The sequence below is a fragment of the Coregonus lavaretus genome, assembly GCF_964263955.1.
Source record: "Coregonus lavaretus genome assembly, chromosome: 20".
Classification (NCBI taxonomy): domain Eukaryota; kingdom Metazoa; phylum Chordata; class Actinopteri; order Salmoniformes; family Salmonidae; genus Coregonus; species Coregonus lavaretus.
The window spans coordinates 42,599,551-42,620,760 of NC_140007.1; the positions used below are offsets into that span (position 1 = coordinate 42,599,551).

At 42.4% G+C, this 21,210-nt stretch overlaps 2 protein-coding genes across 3 annotated transcripts in view; both read left to right on the forward strand.

The window, feature by feature from the left end:
- Positions 1-21,210, forward strand: part of LOC311148031 (tumor necrosis factor receptor superfamily member 14-like) — a 48,252-nt gene that overhangs the window by 13,109 nt on the left and 13,933 nt on the right. The window contains exon 10 of one of the 2 annotated variants that reach the window (XM_084184920.1): positions 1,612-4,262. The exons of the other annotated variant lie outside the window; for it this stretch is intronic. Coding sequence (XP_084041046.1) covers positions 1,612-1,652 — 41 coding nt within the window. The 3' untranslated portion in view covers positions 1,653-4,262. Of the gene's footprint in view, positions 1-1,611; positions 4,263-21,210 lie in introns of those variants that run through there. 2 annotated transcript variants of the gene reach the window in all.
- LOC311148036 (tumor necrosis factor receptor superfamily member 14-like) lies at positions 9,614-12,570 on the forward strand. Its single transcript, XM_084184928.1, has 6 exons — positions 9,614-9,802; positions 10,095-10,194; positions 10,285-10,410; positions 10,556-10,711; positions 10,946-11,033; positions 11,160-12,570. The coding sequence occupies exons 1-6, from the start codon at positions 9,797-9,799 to the stop codon at positions 11,311-11,313; spliced, it is 630 nt and encodes a 209-aa protein (XP_084041054.1). The 5' UTR covers positions 9,614-9,796; the 3' UTR covers positions 11,314-12,570.

Consider the following 21,210-nt stretch of genomic DNA (forward strand, 5'->3'; position numbering starts at 1 on the left):
TTTTATTTGGATTTCATGTAATGGACATACACAAAATAGTCCAAATTGGTGAAGTGAAATTTTATAAAAATGAAGCCCCTAAATATGCTATGAAGCCCCTAAATAAGATCTGGTGCAACCAATTACCTTCAGGAATCACATAATGAGTTAAATAAAGTCCACCTGTGTGCAATCTAAGTGTCACATGATCTGTCACATGATCTCAGTATATATACACCTGTTCTGAAAGGCCCCAGTGTCTGCGACACCACTAAGCAAGGGGCACCACCATGCAAGCGGCACCACGAAGACCAAGGAGCTCTCCAAACAGGTCAGGGACAAAGTTGTGGAGAAGTACAGATCAGGGTTGGGTTATAAAAAATATCCGAAACTTTGAACATCCCACGGAGCACCATTAAATCCATTATAAAAAAATGGAAAGAATATGGCACCACAACAAACCTGCCAAGAGAGGGCCGCCCACCAAAACTCACGGACCAGGCAAGGAGGGCATTAATCAGAGAGGCAACAAAGAGACCAAAGATAACCCTGAAGGAGCTGCAAAGCTCCACAGCGGAGATTGGGGTATCTGTCCATAGGACCACTTTAAGCCATACACTCCACAGAGCTGGGCTTTACGGAAGAGTGGCCAGAAAAAAAGCCATTACTTAAAGAACAAAATAAGCAAACACGTTTGGTGTTCGCCAAAAGGCATGTGGGAGACTCCCCAAACATATGGAAGAAGGTACTCTGGTCAGATGAGACTAAAATTGAGCTTTTTGGCCATCAAGGAAAACGCTATGTCGTGGCGGCATCATGCTGTGGGGATGTTTTTCATCGGCAGGGACTGGGAAACTGGTCAGAATTGAAGGAATGATGGATGGCGCTAAATACAGGGAAATTCTTGAGGGAAACCTGTTTCAGTCTTCCAGAGATTTGAGACTGGGACGGAGGTTCACCTTCCAGCAGGACAATGACCCTAAGCATACTGCTAAAGCAACACTTGAGTGGTTTAAGGGGAAACATTTAAATGTCTTGGAATGGCCTATTCAAAGCCCAGACCTCAATCCAATTGAGAATCTGTGGTATGACTTAAAGATTGCTGTACACCAGCGGAACCCATCCAACTTGAAGGAGCTGGAGCAGTTTTGCCTTGAAGAATGGGCAAAAATCCCAGTGGCTAGATGTGCCAAGCTTATAGAGACATACCCCAAGAGACTTGCAGCTGTAATTGCTGCAAAAGGTGGCGCTACAAAGTATTGACTTTGGGGGGGTGAACAGTTATGCACGCTCATGTTTTCTGTTTTTTTTTCTAATTTCTTGTTTGTTTCAAAATAAAAAATATGTTGCATCTTCAAAGTGGTAGGCATGGTGTGTAAATCAAATGATACAAACCCCCCAAAAATCTATTTTAATTCCAGGTTGTAAGGCAACAAAATAGGAAAAATGCCAAGGGGGGTGAATACTTTCGCAAGCCACTGTATATGATATATTACTTCATCAAGGCATCAATGCTAAGACAAATTATATGATCCAAGAATATAGGACTATGGATACAAGCAAATGTACTACAAATCATTGTCCAGAATGTAAATGAATTACTGATAAATTCCAAGTTACTTCTCTCCCCAGATTCAAGCACCCATCACAGTCAGGGACTCAACATTCTGTAATATGTGGTCCGCTGGCTGGTCCAGCCATCTATAGTGGGTCGTAACACTACATGTTAAATGTGATATTGTAGAATCTGGTTGATATAAAAACAGGATTCTACAGCACATTATATTGTAGTGTAAAGAAATGAAACCTCCAGTAGGAAGAATATGACCTCTGGGTAGAGGATCACATTGACAATGACTATTATGTGTCTTAGTGTATGAATCATATACATTAGCTTCCACCCACACTGGAACACGTGTATCAGCTTCTGCCTACAGCCTGTTCTAAAATGAAAAGGACCATGTGATGAGTATTAGGAACCAGCATCGGTAGGTAAGAACCCTCTGCTCTGCCCAGGGGAAAGTCAAACGTGTGCATAACTTCAGGACCACAACGTCTGTCAGACCATACTATGGAACTCCAAATGGGACTTGATAATATCTTGAGACAGAGATTACTGGATACTGGTGCAGGATGCAGTGTTCGCTTGGGGAAGGCGCCCCCAGAAATTAGAAACAGCGTCAAAAGGATCGGAATGTTAATTCAAATTGATAACTTTAAACTACAAGAACATCAACATCACACTCATAGAAGCAGACAAGGACATCAACATCACGCTCATAGAAGCAGACAAAGACATCAACATCACGCTCATAGAAGCAGACAAGGACATCAACATCACACTCATAGAAGCAGACAAGGACATCAACATCACGCTCATAGAAGCAGACAAGGACATCAACAAGCAGATACAACCTCACTATGGACTGTATGGATCACAGAAGCATTGAAAAGACAACATTTCGGAACTATCCTGAACTGCTTCCCCTCCTATCTCACATATAGGTGAGAATAAGTATTGTAGAAGAGTGCAGGTCCACTCAGTCACCTGTGGTGTCCCCCATCCTGGTCATCCTCTCCGTACTTCCTCTCAGTTATGTTAATCAGGTGACTTAGGGTCCTCTGCCACAGTTTTTCGGATGACATGCATGTCTACATCAAAAACGGCCCCAAATCCCTCAAAGTACAGGCTTGGTTGAAGCTCAACATTCTACATGTGAGCAGAAGCCAAACTGAAGCCATACCAAGTTGGCACAATGTTTTATTATTTTATTTAGATTTGTTTGCAATGGGGCAGAGAGAAAACATTTATGTTTTATAGCTAATCATGTTATTCTACACATTTTGCCATGAGGCTGAGACAACATTTAGCAGTTTTAATGCTAATTTCCTGTAAAATGTTTATAAAATATCATGGCAAATGACGTGTTCATATGCTATCTGGGGGTCCTGACTGGGGGGACCCTAAACAAAAAATACAAAATATACTGTATACTGTGTATATAAATATTATTAAATTTTCTGTTCGGGCCCCAAATAATTTGTGGAGATTACAACCCCACCTTGTGGGGGCTGCTGGGGTGTGTGCTGCGCCAGTGATCCACAGCCTGATTAGCCAGGAATATTCCAGAATGCACTATATTATATCTGGTCCAAACAGCTATAAAGTGCCTTTCTGTATGCTGTCCTCGCTCTGTTCTGGACTGATGATGTAAAAAGGGCTTTAAAAATATATATTTATTAGGCTTTATAAATAAATGTCATTGATTAATGTCCCTTCTTTATTTTATATACCCATAGCTAGAGTCTTGCGTTATCACAAGAGGCCGATACAGCGCCTTCTCACATAATGTGTGAAACAATTGTGACGTAATCATCTAAAGTAATTACCCAATGTGTCCAAAATAAGTTCCCAACCATGTTGATTGAATTCAAATGAAATGTCTGCCGACACTCACAGCATCGTTCTCATCAGCAGGCTACACTAGGACCGGGCACAACCTCTAGCCGCATAGGCCTATGAAGGGGTTTAACTTCTTGCTGTCAGCATCTTACAGTCAATGAAACACCCAAGCTGTCTGGTTCTGTGAAAAGAGGACACTCGACCTAGAAGCCGCTTACTTCTCCTTTATGATATGTTAAATGTCAGAAGATGATATTGTTTAGTTTCTGTATGAGAAGTCAAGTATCGGTCAAGCCCATGTTTTTTGAAGCTAAAAAATACTGACAAGATGATTGGCGCTGTCAGGGATAGGTAGATGTATTAAGCTGTTGTTGTTAGGGGAAGTCACGCTGGGAAGGGTTGGGGAGGCTTTAAGCTGTTGTTGTTAGGGGAAGTCACGCTGGGAAGGGTTGGGGAGGCTTTAAGCTGTTGTTGTTAGGGGAAGTCACGCTGGGAAGGGTTGGGGAGGCTTTAAGCTGTTGTTGTTAGGGGAAGTCACGCTGGGAAGGGTTGGGGAGGCTTTAAGCTGTTGTTGTTAGGGGAAGTCACGCTGGGAAGGGTTGGGGAGGCTTTAAGCTGTTGTTGTTAGGGGAAGTCACGCTGGGAAGGGTTGGGGGAGGCTTTAAGCTGTTGTTGTTAGGGGAAGTCACGCTGGGAAGGGTTGGGGAGGCTTTAAGCTGTTGTTGTTAGGGGAAGTCACGCTGGGAAGGGTTGGGGAGGCTTTATAAGTTACAGGATGTCTTAGACACCTTGCAGAACTTGGGGAGAGCTATCAATATTGTACTCTGTACTAACTTCTGCCTGCAATTGCATTAACTAAAGAATAATCTGAATACTTTGACGAAGAGTCTGTGTTTCCTTCTTACCACCACATATTGATTTGAGCATCATTACACCTGATCATCAGTTGAAGAATTTGAGCCAACACTTACAATGTTTTATCAAAAAAAAAACATCATAAAAATAATGAATTGATTGTGTTAAATACACAGTATATATTTTTTCCAACATGAGGCATTAATAAGTTAGATTTAAGCAATAAGGCCCGAGAGGGTGTGGTATATGGCCAATATACCATGGCTAAGGACTGTTCATATGCACGACGCGTATGGACACAGCCCTTAGCCATGGTATATTGGCCATATACCACAAACCCACGAGGTGCCTTATTGCTATTATAAACTGGTTACCAACATAATTAGAGCAGTAAAAATAAATGTTTTGTCATACCCGTGGTATACCACGGCTGCCAGCCAATCAGCATCCATGGCTCGAACCACCCAGTTTATAATTTTCAATAATCAATGTGTATATATAATGAATTTATAAGTCCAAAAATGGATATAGCAACTGCCAATTGCCCCTTTAAGATATCAATGGCAAACAAACTTTAAATTGTATGAAAATCTGTTGATATAGGCCTACCTCCTTGGGAAGAATATGCAACTGCACTGACTATTGGATGTATAGCCTACCTGTCCTCAAAATATGAAGTTATCAAATTTACTGTGTCCCAGTTAAACTGAAGAGGCTAGTTGACTAGAGGAGAAATTTAACAGCTGGTTACAAAGAGATAAATATGTTTCAGGCAGCATGTTTGTCCATCAGTCTTTATCAGTTGGCTTTACTACATAACTACAGGATTCGCTACAATCTTTTGTATCCCCAACTGTTTACAGAAATATGAGGTAGGCCATAAGATTCACTAGAGCTTATGCTGTGACTTCAAAATCACCAAATGACCAGTCAAGATGTCAACATTATCTAGCAAGTTCTTTACAGAATAAAAGTGGGATAACCAAAGTTTTACACTGTGCAATACTCCCAATTGGAATAATATACATTTTATTTAGAGGGGAATGTTGTCTAATGTTGAGGGATTTGAACAAAGACTGGCTCAGTTTTACAGACAAATTTGTCCTGAAAATTAATACGACAAAAAGTATTTTGATTATTTTTTAAATATGAACTACTAAATGTTTATCGAATGGATTTACATCTTGAAGATTAAATATAATACTGTAAGATGTTAAATTAAATGCGGTTTTGCTAAACAATGTACACTTGCTGTGTTTATTATTTGAAATGCATGGAGGACATCTACAAAACCAAAACTGTCAGTATTTCATTCAATGTTGTCATGCCCACTGTTCATTGGTAAATGCTTCTATTAGCATGGGAAATTACCATATTTATTATTTTAGTAAATATTGCACATTTAGAGCAGTACTGAACTGTAAATTAAAGCACCACTATTACACCAGACTGCTACAACATTATTGACCTCATGACCTCCTGAATGTCACTATTCTATGAATCCAAGTAAGAGGGTTATTAACCCAGTCTCATTCTGCAAAAGCATTTTAATTTCATACAATGTGCACTAATAACAATACATGACTGCCCTCTAGAGGTTACTGCAAACGAAATCAGTGGTAAATAACAAGGCAGGAAGCATGTGAAAGACAAACGTTTAGAATGGCCTGGAGGACAGGAGAGGATAACTTTTGCACATGTTGTAGCTTGGCATGTTTCACACAGCATAAATTCCTGGCACTACACAGTATGCTGAATGTTTACACACCAGGGGGCGCCACCCAGTGGCGATTTTAGCATGTAAATCTTGGTGGGGGAAACTCAAAAACAATTTTTAGATGCATGCCAGCAAAGCCACTACACAACACAACACTAAACAATACATTAATTTCACTATAACGGTGATAAACGGTGCCCCCAAACTGTTAGGGTCTACATAAAGCTGTCCCGACAGCAGAGCTTTCCTTGGAGCTTTCCTTTCAGCACCATGGAGTGAATCCTTACCAACACTACACCTGGCTATCAGCGGAGCCTTGTCTGGCAGTGAAGCAGTTAATTCAGCCTCATTTACTGACTTTTTAAAAGATATGGCTGACTTGCTTAAACAGATGTGGTTTCTACTGACTTTCTACTGGATTTGGGTAAGTCGATAAGAGCCTCATTGTTCTTCAATAATAACGGATGCCAACATAAGTTTTGACTTTTGAACCATACACCAACATTACATTTATGTTCAGTAAATTCATAATGGTTGTTCTTATATCATTGACACTTAGCTCTAAGTATAAGCAAGTGCAAGCAAACGAGTTGTGACGAGGTAGGCCTATTCATTCAGCACTTTCAAAATGGCCACCGACTGAAATTCAAATAGATTCAGATAGAGGGAGAGAGAGAGAGATGTGAGCAGTGGCGGCTCCTGAAAAAAATCTCAGGGGGGGCAATTTTTCTGATGATTTAGGTGACCTACACACATTTTAAAAAAGATATGTCCAGCAACAACATGAAGACAGGGGCAGCATATAAGTCAATACCAGAAGCATTTATTGACTGATCTCAAAAGTGTTGGCTTACCAGGGTTGGTGGAGCCCTCAGTTTCATCTTTGCCTCGCAAAGCTAACTCAAACACTCCGCAAAACTTCACACACTGGATTAGCCGGCTGAGGATGTGGCGGTTCTTGCTAATGTCGTAGTAAATATATTTGTTATAGTGAATATGGAATATGATATGTTGAGTAAAATGTTGTGCTAAGATCTATTTAGGTCAGGAGCTGGTTATAAGTTCTGTTCCTATCCAATAACAATGGACAAAAGGGTCCTATCTTGTCAGCCTTGTCAGCAGGTGGCCAAGGACAACACCCACGCCATAGGCCTCTCAGTTCTTCCAACTCACGAGTTCTTGCTCTGAGGACACACACACACACACACACAAACACACACACACACACATCATCACTGTTAAACACACACACACACACACACACACACACACACACACACACATCATCACTGTTAAACACACACACACACACACACACAGAAAAATCCCCTCTCTTAGGCTGAACATTTGAAGACAGAGAACCCGACTCAGAGCCAATGCAACAGTGACACTAGCCTGGAGGGGACCTCGCCCAACTCATCAGGACCAATCAGAAGATCAGAACTACTAGATTCAACCTACTTCATTTATACACAATGTTTCGGGGCTCTCTTCAGATAGCTCCCTAAGAGTTTGACGAACGGGTCCGTGCACGCGATTCCAGATATCTTTACCTCTGAATAAACTGCCTTTATTATACCATATCCACCCTGTCCAAAGTCTCTACTTGGTCTCAGTTCTCCAGTAAACTTGTGATTATCAACACTAACCTCATCGTTGTGGCGGCGGACAGCTAGCCTGTATCCCTCATCCAGTTGAGTGGCAATGTTCACTCTCCCCAAAGCAGACAATCTCAAACAGCTATCCATGTGGGTCTTTGACAGCTCATGTTTCTTAATCTTTCCTGAAAGATGGTGCATGTCCGTTACACACCAGTCGCTGTCCAAGCGGTGCTGTCTGCCGTGCCGCCTTCAGGGTGAAAGAGTAAGCAGGGGGTAGCAGAAGACTGCATTAGCTACATCGCAGCCTGCTAGCCAGGTTTTTCGTTCGTACCAATTTTTGGAAAATCCTCGGGTGTAGGACTTTCCGCCTTTAGTAGAAACCTGTTGAATTATTAAATTTGGTCTGGGAGGTCCTAATTGTTTCGTTGCCAATTTATCTTGATTTGTTCGCCGACAAAAAGTAACTTATTTCAAAGAGACAATCGAGTTGCACTGAACGCTATAGCCATCTTGATAGTAGTACGTGAATTGATTGACGCTGCTACCCGCTCTTTTCTTAGTTACGTTCATGGTTATGTTACGTATGACGAAAGCGCGTAAGTGCAAGCCCTCAGAAACCCATAGAGATTGTATTGAAAGCTCTGATATTTGAAAAAAATAGATTTTACATGGGAGTCTATGAGAGACTTCTGGGCGATTTTCAACCTGACTGAAATCGCCCCAAAAGGGGGGGGGGGGCATTTGAAGCACGACTTTAGCCTGATTGGACATTTAGTGGCAGATCAGACGTCTAGATTAGAACACTGATAACTACTGTTGCCGTGATATAATTGATTAGAAAAGAAATCCCTTCCTTTTCCCGTTTGGCAGTGCGTCGCCCATATCGCCCTAATGAACACACCGCCCCTGGATGTGAGGATCCATTTTTATAGACAATATACCGACACACAGACAGCGCATTGCGCAAACAAAACAACTCTCGCAATATCAACTGGAATTATATGGGTCTATTACTGAATGTTTTGTTGAAAACAAATATTTGAATGGGAAGAGACCGTCAATGGCAAACATGGTTACAGACCCAACAACATTATATAATATCCCCTCCTCATGAAGAAAAGCACATGATATAATTTATGCAGCAGCATACAATACATTTTTGAACTCACCGTTGTTGTGCTGTGCTCACTTGAACAGGAAGGTGGCGCAGCGGTCCTTCTTGTGGGCAAATGTTGTCATCAAAGGTGCTTTCAAGACAACTGGGAACTCTGAAAAAAAACAAGGTTGAATCATGATGTCAGTGATCTTCATGTCAGAGCTCTAGAAAGAGGCCCGAGTTCCCGGCTTGGAATTCCGAGTTGGATGACCGATAAAAACTGCATTTTCCCAGTCGGAGCTAGTTTTTTTCCGAGTTCCTAGTGGTCTTGAACTCACTGAAGTCTGAGATTTACCAGTTCCAAGTTTCCAGTTGTTTTGAACACGGCAGAAGTCATGCTGGATTGACAAGTCATGCTGGATTGACAGCATGGCCAATGCGTTCAACCTTTACTGCCCCATGGTGTTGCGAGTGAATGTTTATCCTTTTAATCTTGGAAAAGAGACCATTTCAGACAAACGTTTGAAATCCTTAAACCCAGACTTGGACCACACACCCTCCCCATCGAATAGCAGGCAGAGGGAAGCAAAATAGTTATTGCTTTGCAAAATGTGCAGTTAGCCACGGATTCCTTCCAAACCACTCATTGATGAATTTCCAACTTGTTGTGTAATGTTTATGTCCAATGGCCGATGAACACCAATACCTTTTATCTATAATTTATATGACAAGGATTGAAAAGGATTTGCCAGTAGATTGTTGACGGGATTCATGATGATGACTGCTTGTCTAGCTTGCTAGCTAAGATTTTGAAAGTAACATGTCCAATCAAAGCTACGGTAGATATAAGTGATTTTACGTAATTTTATATGTGGCCAATGACCTTGAGCCTTCTTGGATGGGCACTCTAATGTAAATCTATGGCAGCACCCAAGGGGGCTTGAACTGCCTAGCTCTCCCTGTAGATTCTGCGGTGACATTTTGTCCCAATGAGTGACAGAACATTGAGCCAATCATGGTGCAACTAGAGAAGATTACCAACACCTACACTCTGTATATTCCGCTGGCTGCCCCTCCACCACAGAAAGCACTGAGCTAGACTGAAACACCTGCATTTTGGAGCTGCCTTACTCAAGAAAGAGAGCATGTTTGTATGCTGCTTTATTAACTCAATATATTTTTTTTTACATTGTTTGCAAACGGATACGTGACATGAATTGATGCCAAAATAACATGCAAAACAGGCAAACCCCCCCGACACCCCCCCACACCTGTTTTGGGGCTCAAAACAGGTCCTACTGCCTGTATAAAATGGTCCTACATAATTACATTTATTTGAAATGAGAATATTTTTGTTTGAATTGTGCTAACTAGTTCTGTAAGTTATATACATCCACATCAGTTTTGAATTTGGGAATTTGTTAACATTTTCTCTACTTCCAGGTACCTATTATATTGGTGCTTGGAAGCATTGGATCCTGTATTGCATGTGGTAGAGCCGAGTACAGAATAGGGGATGAATGTTGTCCCATGTGTTCACCAGGTAAAGACCCTCTCTTTACATCATCATCATAGGTTAATAATTGATCAACACCAATAGAAATTCCATACATTGTGATTCTCTCTTCTGCAGGAAATCGTGTATATGAGCATTGTACTGAATTCACCAGCACCAGCTGTGTGCCCTGTGTTGATTCTACATTCCTTGATGAGCCCAATGGTCTCATGAAATGTGCACCATGTTCCAGCTGTGATTCAGGTGAGAGTTGTCCTGTATTTATACAATAGCCAGACTTTAATACTGAGGTAATGTGCTACAGGCTATATCAGATGTGATTTATGATTGACATTTGACTGGCTTAATATGTTTTCTTAAGATAATGAATGCAATGTGTTCTTCATAGGTTTGGGTTTGAGGGTAAAACAGCCATGCAAACCAGAATCAGATGATTTTTGCGGGCCACTGGAGCGGTTCTTTTGTCTGCTCTCTGACAAAGATGGTTGTAGAATAGCCCAGAAACACAGCAGCTGTAAACCTGGTCAATACATCCGTCACACAGGTTGGTCTCCTCTCAAGTATTCAACATGATTTTGTCATGATTTCTAGTGTGCCAAGTTACTCTACTGAATTAAAAGTAGCTGATCGTTTGATTGATTGATTGAAATCATTAGAGAATTAAAAATAAATCAAGAAGAGTACATGGGGAAAGTTTAAGTACGATGTTTACAAGTTTGTTTTGGGATGTCTTGTTTTTTAATAATGTAAACGTATGTTTAAACCTCCATTTGTGCAGGAACAACATCTACAGATACTGTGTGTTCTGACTGTACTGGTGATACTTATTCAGATGGATCATTAACAGCCTGCCAGTCACACACAGAGTAAGTGTGGCTTACACAAATAGTTTTTACCCTAAATACAAAGTTACCTAACACACATCTAAAACTGAAAGATGTATGACCAAGTTATAAATGAATCATTAATGGCCAGTATTTATCTGTTTATAGATGTGAATCCTTGGGACTTCAGGAAATGAAACCAGGATCCCCTTGGTCGGATTCAGAGTGTGGACCACAACTATCCCATTCAACAGCTAGAAGCAGTGCTGTGGCATCCATGACAGTGATATTAGCTGGAGCTGTTTACATTTTAGTCATTTAGCAGACACTCTTATCCAGAGTGACTTACAGTAGTGAGTGCATACATTTTCATTAATACTGGTCCCCCATGGGAATTGAACCAACAACCTTGGCATTGCAAACACCATGCGCTACCAACTGAGCTACACTGGACATAGTTTTAATAATAGTGAAAAAAAGAAAAAACTCAGATTCATTTTAGGAATTGTATCTGTTTCTATTGCATCTGTAAATTATTGTTAAGTGTGTGTATGAATTCTTTTTTAGTGTTTGTGTGTGTGCGTACGTGTGTGAGAGTGAGTGAGTGAGTCAGAGAGAGGACCACTGGGCGGCAGGTAGCCTAGCGGTTAACAGCGTTAGGCCAGTAACTGAAAGGTCGCCCGTTTGAATGCCTCAGCCGACTAGCTGACTAAGGTTGCTGTTTGGAATCCCTAAGCAGACTAGGTGGAAGAAAAAAAATTATGTTGATCTGCCCTTCAGCAAGGCACTTAACCCTAAGAGCTTCTGCTAAATTATTTAAATGTACATTTTCTTCATGAAACAGAAACTGAACTGGGAACAAAAGTGATGTCTAGTCTTCTGGAACATAACTGTTATTTACAAATCTTGAAAACCGGTTTATATAATGTTATTTTAAGTTCCAAAAATATTCCTAATGTCTTGTATATAATTATGTAATTCAGTGAAGTTCTGATGCTAGTAATAGCCTAAACACATTCCAATTCACACCATGATGTTCAGTGCTTCAAGCCATGCGCCCTCCATGTCCACCCTCCACTCTCGCTCTCTCCCCACCCGTAAAATGTCAGTCGCATCTCGCAGCCTGCACTAATCTGGGAGCTGAGTTTGAAAGTGTACCATTGAAAACGTGCAATATCATAAATGATCACCATCCACTGTACTCAGATGAAGTGTCTGGAGAACTGGAGCGTGAAGATATCCACAGCACCGTGGATAAAATGAATTGCAAGCACTTCCACTTGAATTTGGACTAATCCAATGTGGATTTATCAGGAGTTGGCTGTATTCAGCCAACGTTACTGGGATCTGTGATCTTGATTCACCTGTTATTTAAAAATCAAATGTGATATGAACAGTCTTTACTTGTGCCTTTTAACAAAACTGGTTTGATGATTGCTTGAATTAAAATTCTATGTAAATTCTATTTAAATGATCTGATACATTTTACATGACTTGTTGTTTTTCTGTACAGTAATTTGTATTGGCACAAAACACTTGTACATTTGTTAATATTGTGAAAATAATCAACATACATTCAGCAAGTGTACCTTATTTTGTAAAAAAAAAAAAAGTTTGCTAAATAAAACAAAATACCTAGGCCACTAGTGAATTGATTCCAGTAGTAGCCTAAATTAATTGACATGTCATTCCACAAGATGGCGGACAAGTGTAACAGTTACAGTCACACTCAAGGATATCCCTTCCAGTTGCAGCTGTCAGGAGTTCCTCCACTGTGTGTGACATTAGATCTTCTTCTGTGGTGTTGGAGCTGCTGCTTTCTCTCATTAGATCTTCTTCGGTGGTGTTGGAGCTGCTTTTTTCTCTCATTAGATCTTCTTAATATAATAATAATATGCCATTTAGCAGACGCTTTTATCCAAAGCAACTTACAGTCATGCGTGCATACATTTTTGTGTATGGGTGGTCCCGGGGATCGAACCCACTACCTTGGCGTTACAAGCGCCGTGCTCTACCAGCTGAGCTACAGAGGACCACATTTTTCTTCTGTGGTGTTAGAGCTGCTGCTTGCTTTCATTAGATCTTCTTCTGTGGTGATGGAGCTGCTGCTTTCACAGCCTTGATGATCTTCAATCTCACCTTTCATGCTGGAAGACATGGAACCAGGTTTATTATGACTTAATAAACAAACCGATAATGAATAGTTTATCTACTTAGAAACTCTTCATAAATCCTTCATTAAGTATGCCTTCCTATTAATCAATCAATCAATTTTATTTTATATAGCCCTTCTTACATCAGCTAATATCTCGAAGTGCTGTACAGAAACCCAGCCTAAAACCCCAAACAGCTAGTAATGCAGGTGTAGAAGCACGGTGGCTAGGAAAAACTCCCTAGAAAGGCAAAACCTAGGAAGAAACCTAGAGAGGAACCAGGCTATGAGGGGTGGCCAGTCCTCTTCTGGCTGTGCCGGGTGGAGATTATAACAGAACCATGCCAAGATGTTCAAAAATGTTCATAAGTGACAAGCATGGTCAAATAATAATCAGGAATAAATCTCAGTTGGCTTTTCATAGCCGATCATTAGAGTTTAAAACAGCAGGTCTGGGACAGGTAGGGGTTCCATAACCGCAGGCAGAACAGTTTAAACTGGAATAGCAGCAAGGCCAGGCGGACTGGGGATAGCAAGGAGTCACCACGGCCGGTAGTCCCGACGTATGGTCCTAGGGCTCAGGTCTCTCAGTTGGCTTTTCATAGCCGATCATTTAGAGTTGAAAACAGCAGGTCTGGGACAGGTAGGGGTTTCGTAGCCGCAGGCAGAACAGTTGAAACTGGAATAGCAGCAAGGCCAGGCGGACTGGGGGCAGCAGGGTGTCATCATGCCCGGTAGTCCTGACGTATGGTCCTAGGGCTCAGGTTCTCAGAGAGAAAGAGAGAACGAGAGAATTAGAGAGAGCATACTTAAATTCACACAGGACACTGGATAAGACAGGAGAAGTACTCCAGGTATAACCAACTAACCCCAGCCCCCCGACACATAAACTACTGCAGCATAAATACTGGAGGCTGAGACAGGAGCGGTCCGGAGACACTGTGGCCCCATCCGAAGAAACCCCCGGACAGGGCCAAACAGGAAGGATATAACCCCACCCACTCCGCCAAAGCACAGCCCCCGCACCACTAGAGGGATATCCCCAACCACCAACTTACAATCCTGAGACAAGGCCGAGTATAGCCCACAGAGGTCTCCACCACAGCACAAACCAAGGGGGGGGGGGGGGGCGCCAACCCAGACAGGAAGATCACGTCAGTAACTCAACCCACTCAAGTGACGCACCCCTCCCAGGGACGGCATGAAAGAGCACCAGCAGGCCAGTGACTCAGCCCCTGCAACAGGGTTAGAGGCAGAGAACCCCAGTGGAGAGGGGAACCGGCCTGGCAGAGACAGCAAGGGCTGTTCGTTGCTCCAGCCTTTCCGTTCACCTTCACACTCCTGGGCCAGACTACACTCAATCATATGACCTACTGAAGAGATAAGTCTTCAGTAAAGACTTAAAGGTTGAGACCGAGTCTGCGTCTCTCACATGGGTAGGCAGACTGTTCCATAAAAATGGAGATCTATAGGAGAAAGCCCTGCCTCCCGCTGTTTGCTTAGAAATTCTAGGGACAATTAGGAGGCCTGCGTCTTGTGACCGTAGCGTACGTATTGGTATGTACGGCAGGACCAACTCGGAAAGATAGGTAGGAGCAAGCCCATGTAACGCTTTATAGGTTAACAGTAAAACCTTGAAATCAGCCCTTGCCTTAACAGGAAGCCAGTGTAGGGAAGCTAGCACTGGAGTAATATGATCAAATTTCTTGGTTCTAGTCAGGATTCTAGCAGCCGTATTTAGCACTAACTGAAGTTTATTTAGTGCTTTATCCGGGTAGCCGGAAAATAGAGCATTGCAGTAGTCTAATCTAGAAGTAACAAATGCATGGATTAATTTTTCTGCATCATTTTTGGACAGAAAATTTCTGATTTTTGCAATGTTACGTAGATGGAAAAAAGCTGTCCTTGAAACAGTCTTGATATGTTCGTCAAAAGAGAGATCAGGGTCAAGAGTAACGCCTAGGTCCTTCACAGTTTTATTTGAGACGACTTTACAACCATCAAGATGAATTGTCAGATTTAACAGAAGATCTCTTTGTTTCTTGGGACCTAGAACAAGCATCTCTGTTTTGTCCGAGTTTAAAAGTAAAAAGTTTTCAGCCATCCACTTCCTTATGTCTGAAACACAGGCTTCTAGCGAGGGCAATTTTGGGGCTTCACCATGCTTCATTGAAATGTACAGCTGTGTGTCATCCGCATAGCAGTGAAAGTTAACATTATGTTTTCGAATAACATCCCCAAGAGGTAAAATATATAGTGAAAACAATAGTGGTCCTAAAACGGAACCTTGAGGAACACCGAAATGTACAGTTGATTTGTCGGAGGACAGACCATTCACAGAGACAAACTGATATCTTTCCGACAGGTAGGATCTAAACCAGGCCAGAACTTGTCCGTGTAGACCAATTTGGGTTTCCAGTCTCTCCAAAAGAATGTGGTGATCGATGGTGTCAAAGGCAGCACTAAGGTCTAGTAGCACGAGGACAGATGCAGAGCCTCGGTCTGACGCCATTAAAAGGTCATTTACCACCTTCACAAGTGCAGTCTCAGTGCTATGATGGGGTCTAAAACCAGACTGAAGCATTTCGTATACATTGTTTGTCTTCAGAAAGGCAGTGAGTTGCTGCGCAACAGCTTTTTCTAAAATTTTTGAGAGGAATGGAAGATTCGATATTGGCCGATAGTTTTTTATATTTTCCGGGTCAAGGTTTGGCTTTTTCAAGAGAGGCTTTATCACTGCCACTTTTAGTGAGTTTGGTACACATCCGGTGGATAGAGAGCTGTTTATTATGTTCAACATAGGAGGGCCAAGCACAGGAAGCAGCTCCTTCAGCAGTTTAGTAGGAATAGGATCCAGTATGCAGCTTGAAGGTTTAGAGGCCATGATTATTTTCATCATTGTGTCAAGAGATATAGTACTAAAACACTTAAGTGTCTCTCCCGATCCCAGGCCCTCGCAGAGCTGTGCAGATCCAGGACAGCTAAGCCCTGGAGGAATACGCAGATTCAAAGAGGAGTCCGTAATTTGCTTTCTAATGGTCATGATCTTTTCCTCAAAGAAGTTCATGAATTTATCACTGCTGAAGTGAAAACCATCCTCTCTTGGGGAATGCTGCTTTTTAGTTAGCTTTGCAACAGTATCAAAAAGAAATTTTGGATTGTTCTTATTTTCCTCGATTAATTTGGAAAAGTAGGATGATCGAGCAGCAGTGAGGGCTCTTCGGTACTGCACGGTACTGTCTTTCCAAGCTAGTCGGAAGACTTCCAGTTTGGTGTGGCGCCATTTCCGTTCCAATTTCCTGGAAGCTTGCTTCAAATTTATATCATTGCTATATAAATGTTTGTGGTCAGATCCTTAAAAAGGTAGGTGCTGGGCTAATAAAGTATACATAAAAACAGGTTAGAAACATTGTGATTAAAGGTGGTAATTCGATACAGACAGTGTGCAGGCCTTTCTGCTGTTTTCATAACTACATCAGTGCATACTATGTATAAACGTATAGTTAACATTATTGCATCACTGGTTACAACATCATTGGTTACAACATCATTGGTGCCTACATCATGATAAGGATGACTATGAATGAGGAGAGAGGTCAGTCATACCCTGGTCTGTTCTCCAGATGACTATGAATGAGGAGAGAGGTCAGTCATACCCTGGTCTGTACTCCAGATGACTATGAATGAGGAGAGAGGTCAGTCATACCCTGGTCTGTACTCCAGATGACTATGAATGAGGAGAGAGGTCAGTCATACCCTGGTCTGTACTCCAGATGACTATGAATGAGGAGAGAGGTCAGTCATACCCTGGTCTGTACTCCAGATGACTATGAATGAGGAGAGAGGTCAGTCATACCGTGGTCTGTATCTACTCCAGGGCCACTAGTCTGTTGTTGCTCTGCAGGTTCAGAGAGTCAATGGTCTCCTGGCAGACCTGGACCTCTCTCCTCAGGCTCCTCTGGGCTTCTCTCTCCACCTTCTGCGCCCGGCTGAGCTGCTTCGTCTGACCTTTCGCCTCAGCTACTTCCTTTTTCCTCTGGGACACTTCCTCCTGCAGCTGGACTACAACCTGGAGGATCGCAATCAGTGGATCGATGACAAATACCCTGTCTTGTTGGCGATACATTATCTAAACCCTTTCTTTAACATTACTTGCCAATCTTTGAGGTTTCTCATTGAAGCATTCCTTGACATAATCAATGCACTTGCCCTAGTCTATTTACTTAGACATCCATGAGCAAAAAGTTACATCCCAAAATGATGTATTTTGGTATCATTAAGAGCTGTGCAAGGCTTTTCACTAAGAACCACATAAAACCCTGACTCAAGCAGAAAGAGGCGTGACCATGTTTCACAATCGAGAGGCAGGGGTTGGAACACTTCTGTTCTGTGGTTAGAAAGAGGATGTTTTTTCAACTTTAAATTCAACTTTCACTTTCAGCTTTTTCCAACCACACACGGTAGATATGCTGTTTTCTATTCTAGTGGACATTACACAGACACACAAGTACTGAGACTTTCTAACCGTGAGTCAGGCTTTCTAACTTTGTCTCTTTGAGAGGAAGTGTAGCGTATAAACAAAGTTATCTGATGAAGTAACAGGAAAGACGTGTCCCTACCTGCCTCAGGGTTCATTCTCCTCCTCCAGCATTATAGTGAGTTCCTCATACTGTCACGTAAACAGGTGAACTGAAAATAAAGGCAGGTTAAAGAGAAGTCACATTCACATTGTGTTTGAAAAACTTTAGGTGTGCTCAATTTAGACACAAAGGAAACAACTGAATAGTCCCAAAAGTGCAACCTCTGCCTCCCGATTAAGATAAATCATGAACACCTGAAATATTCATATAATTTGAAATAGGCTGGGTTTCTGTATAGCACTTTGTGACATCTGCTGATGTAAAAAGGGCTTTATAAATAAAATGTGTTTGATTTATTGAAATACATATTTGACCCAGGTCTGATTCACATATACAGTTATATAGCCTAATCTACAAATCTACACACTCAAAGCATGTTCATACCTTTCTAGACATGGCCTGTTACTGGGCCAACCGGTTCTTCACTACCTTCCTGGACATGGCCTGTTACTGGGCCAACCGGTCCTTCAGCTGCTGTCTCAACTCATCCTGTTGGCCTTTAGCAGAGATCAGCTCTCCTTCCTTTATGGACAGAGTTCTACACAAGGAACTCACTGTACCTGCAGAGTACAAATACAGTATTGATTGGGATAACATACAATAAGAGTGTCACCTTTTATTGACAGGATTGTTCACACCTATCCAAACCTTTCAGTTCTCAGAGTACATAGGGGTTAAGGGGAAAGGGGCAAGGGGGAGATTTGGGATTGGGGGCTCATCCTCCCACAGTTTAGGCTCTAAAGCTGTGTTTGATATTGTATCTCCTCTCCTACACACCAGAAGAGATCACATGATTCTTCCTGGCCTCCTCTAAGTCCCTCATCAGTTGTTCATTGGTTCTCTCCACTTCTCTCATCTGTCCAGTAAGTGATACTGTGTTGCCTTCCTCCTCACTGTCCACAGCATTCTCTGTATGTCTGAAGAGCTGTGTTTGAGGCCATGTTCCAAGACTCAGACAAGGCCACCATGCAAGATTAGATCCGTTTTAGGTCTTATACCAGATGGTAACATTACGTGCAGTCTTTATATCAATTTCAAATTTTAACAAATGATTCATTCCTAACTCTGACAGTGTTAACTAAGGGTTAACCTGCTCTATGTCTTGGTGTTCTGTGAGTTGCTTCTTTGTCCAACAGGGCTCCGAACCCTCCATATTCAACACCCCACCCAGGGCTGGCCTCTCTCAGCCTGTGGAGCTCCTCTTCTAGCCTGGTTATCTGCTGGCTCTTCTCCTGGACCTCCTTCTCCACCTCCCTCAGATTCCTGACCTCCTCTGACAGACGCACTATCAACTCTGCCTTCAATACAAAGAAACACACAGAAATTTATGTGAGATGACCAAGGTTAATATTATTTTCATACAATTTTGTCTTTTCATTCATTTTATTTCATTTTGACAGGTTTTTATATTTAATTCTAGATGTGTGTTGTGCTCTGTTGGTTCTGGTATCAGTTATGGTTTGAACAGTCTTGTAACCTGAAGTTTCTAGTTTGTACTTCATTTTGTTTTAGTTTCCATTTTAGTCAACCTTGAGGGTTCAAAGGCAGCGGGACAGATGGTACTGTTAAAGTTAGAGCACTGCTGTGGTAATCAGTATATGGCTGTATACCCATCAGACTGTATCAAATGGACAAAAGTCACAACTTGTTGTTCAGTACATGTATGAGCTACAATACTATCACAGAAGTCTGAAATATACCGTGCAGAGGAGTCCCTACTTCCTCCCTGACCTCTGGCCACATCCTCATTATGATAAATGGTCAGTTCTGTCAGCTTCTCCTGAAGTACAGAGATCTCTTGGTCTTTCTTCACCTCTTCAAACTGACAGGCAAGTGATTTCCTCACCTAACATCAGTATGTTCTGCTCCTGTAAAAATAGGGATTACAATACTACAACTACAGTCACTACCAACCTCTAATATGGTGCACAGCCCACTGAGCCAACCATAGTGCTAACAACCATCAGATCTGGGCTATCAATAAAGTGGCTACATGGATGTTTTGTTTTCAGACTGATCCCCACCAATCTATAGAAAATGATGTACCTTCTCATGTAGTAGGGTCATGTACCATGGTACCTTCCCCCCTGTGTCCTCAGACATGGTGGTTCTGGTGAAGTTAGGCTTGTTCTGATTACCTTCTCTGGCTGCCCCTGGGTCCAAGCAGACTCAACCTGCCATTTCCTTTGGTGGAGCAATTAACCTGCAGGCTTCAGTTGCATGCAAGAAACATTCATTAACTTTCACTTTATTCATTAAACGTATAGTTTTCTTTTTACACAAGCTGTTTGTTTTACCTCTCCAGAACTAAACAAACGTTCATTTCAATGTTTTGTTTTGACGTGTTATTACCTATGGGCATATGCTTTTATTCATGGCAATTGCAAGGGTTACATTTTAAGTATCATCCATTCAATAAGATAGCAACATGAGTAGTCCTGTCACCTTACACCGGAGGGAGGGGTCAGATTTAGGGATGACTTTGGGATGCTCTGCTGATGCTCTGGAACATGATGGACACTTCTGATTGTCCTCAACTAAAGGCAGATGGACCTTCTCTGTCACGCCCTGGCTCTGGGGACTCTTAAATGTTGAGCCAGGGTGTGGATTGTCTATGTTTAGTTTTCTATGTTTTTTGTTCTAGATCGTTTAGATCTATGTTGGCCAGGGTGGTTCCCAATCAGAGGCAGCTGTAGCTCGTTGTCTCTGATTGGGGACCATACTTAGGCAGCCTGTTTGGCACTAGTCGGTGTGGGATCTTGTTCCGTAAAGGTTTGTTTTGTGTAACCTCAGGACTTCACGTATCATTTGTTTGTTGTTTTGTTCGTGTTGTGTACTACAATAGAAATGTACGCTTATCACGCTGCGCCTTGGTTCCACGAGTCATTAAACGATCGTGACAGAAGATCCCACCAAAAGAGGACCAAGCAGCGTGTCCAGGAACAGACAGCCTGGACTTGGGAGGAGATCCTGGACGGGAAGGGATCCTGGACTTGGGAGGAGATTCAGGCCGGAATGGATCGCCGTCCTTGGGAGGAGACTGTGGAGGCGCGCTATAGAGAGGAGCAGCGGCAACACAGAGGGTACCGGCCGAGGAGGAAGCCCGAGAGACAGCCCCAATAAAACATTTTGGGGGGGCTAAAAGGGTGGTTGGCGGAGCCTAGGGTTAGAGCAGAGCCAACTCCCCGTACTCAGGCTAGGAAGTGTGTGACTGGGCAGGCTCCGTGTTATGCGGAGCCACGTACTGTGCCGCGAGTGTTCCGGCACAGTCCTGTACGTCCTGTGCTAGCACCACGCACGTGTCGTGCAAAGATGGGCATACAGCCAGGACGGAGTGTGCCGGCTCAACGCTCGTGGTCTCCAGTACGCCTCCTCGGTCCCGTATATCCTGCGCCAGTGCCACGTGCTGTAGCGCCAGTACGAGTGC

Excerpts from the sequence above, each read along its gene's own strand:
- LOC311148036 (XM_084184928.1), top strand. Across the intron at positions 10,712-10,945 it reads TCAATACATCCGTCACACAG|GAACAACATCTACAGATACT; the intron begins GTTGGTCTCCTC and ends CCATTTGTGCAG. Across the intron at positions 11,034-11,159 it reads GCCTGCCAGTCACACACAGA|ATGTGAATCCTTGGGACTTC; the intron begins GTAAGTGTGGCT and ends ATCTGTTTATAG.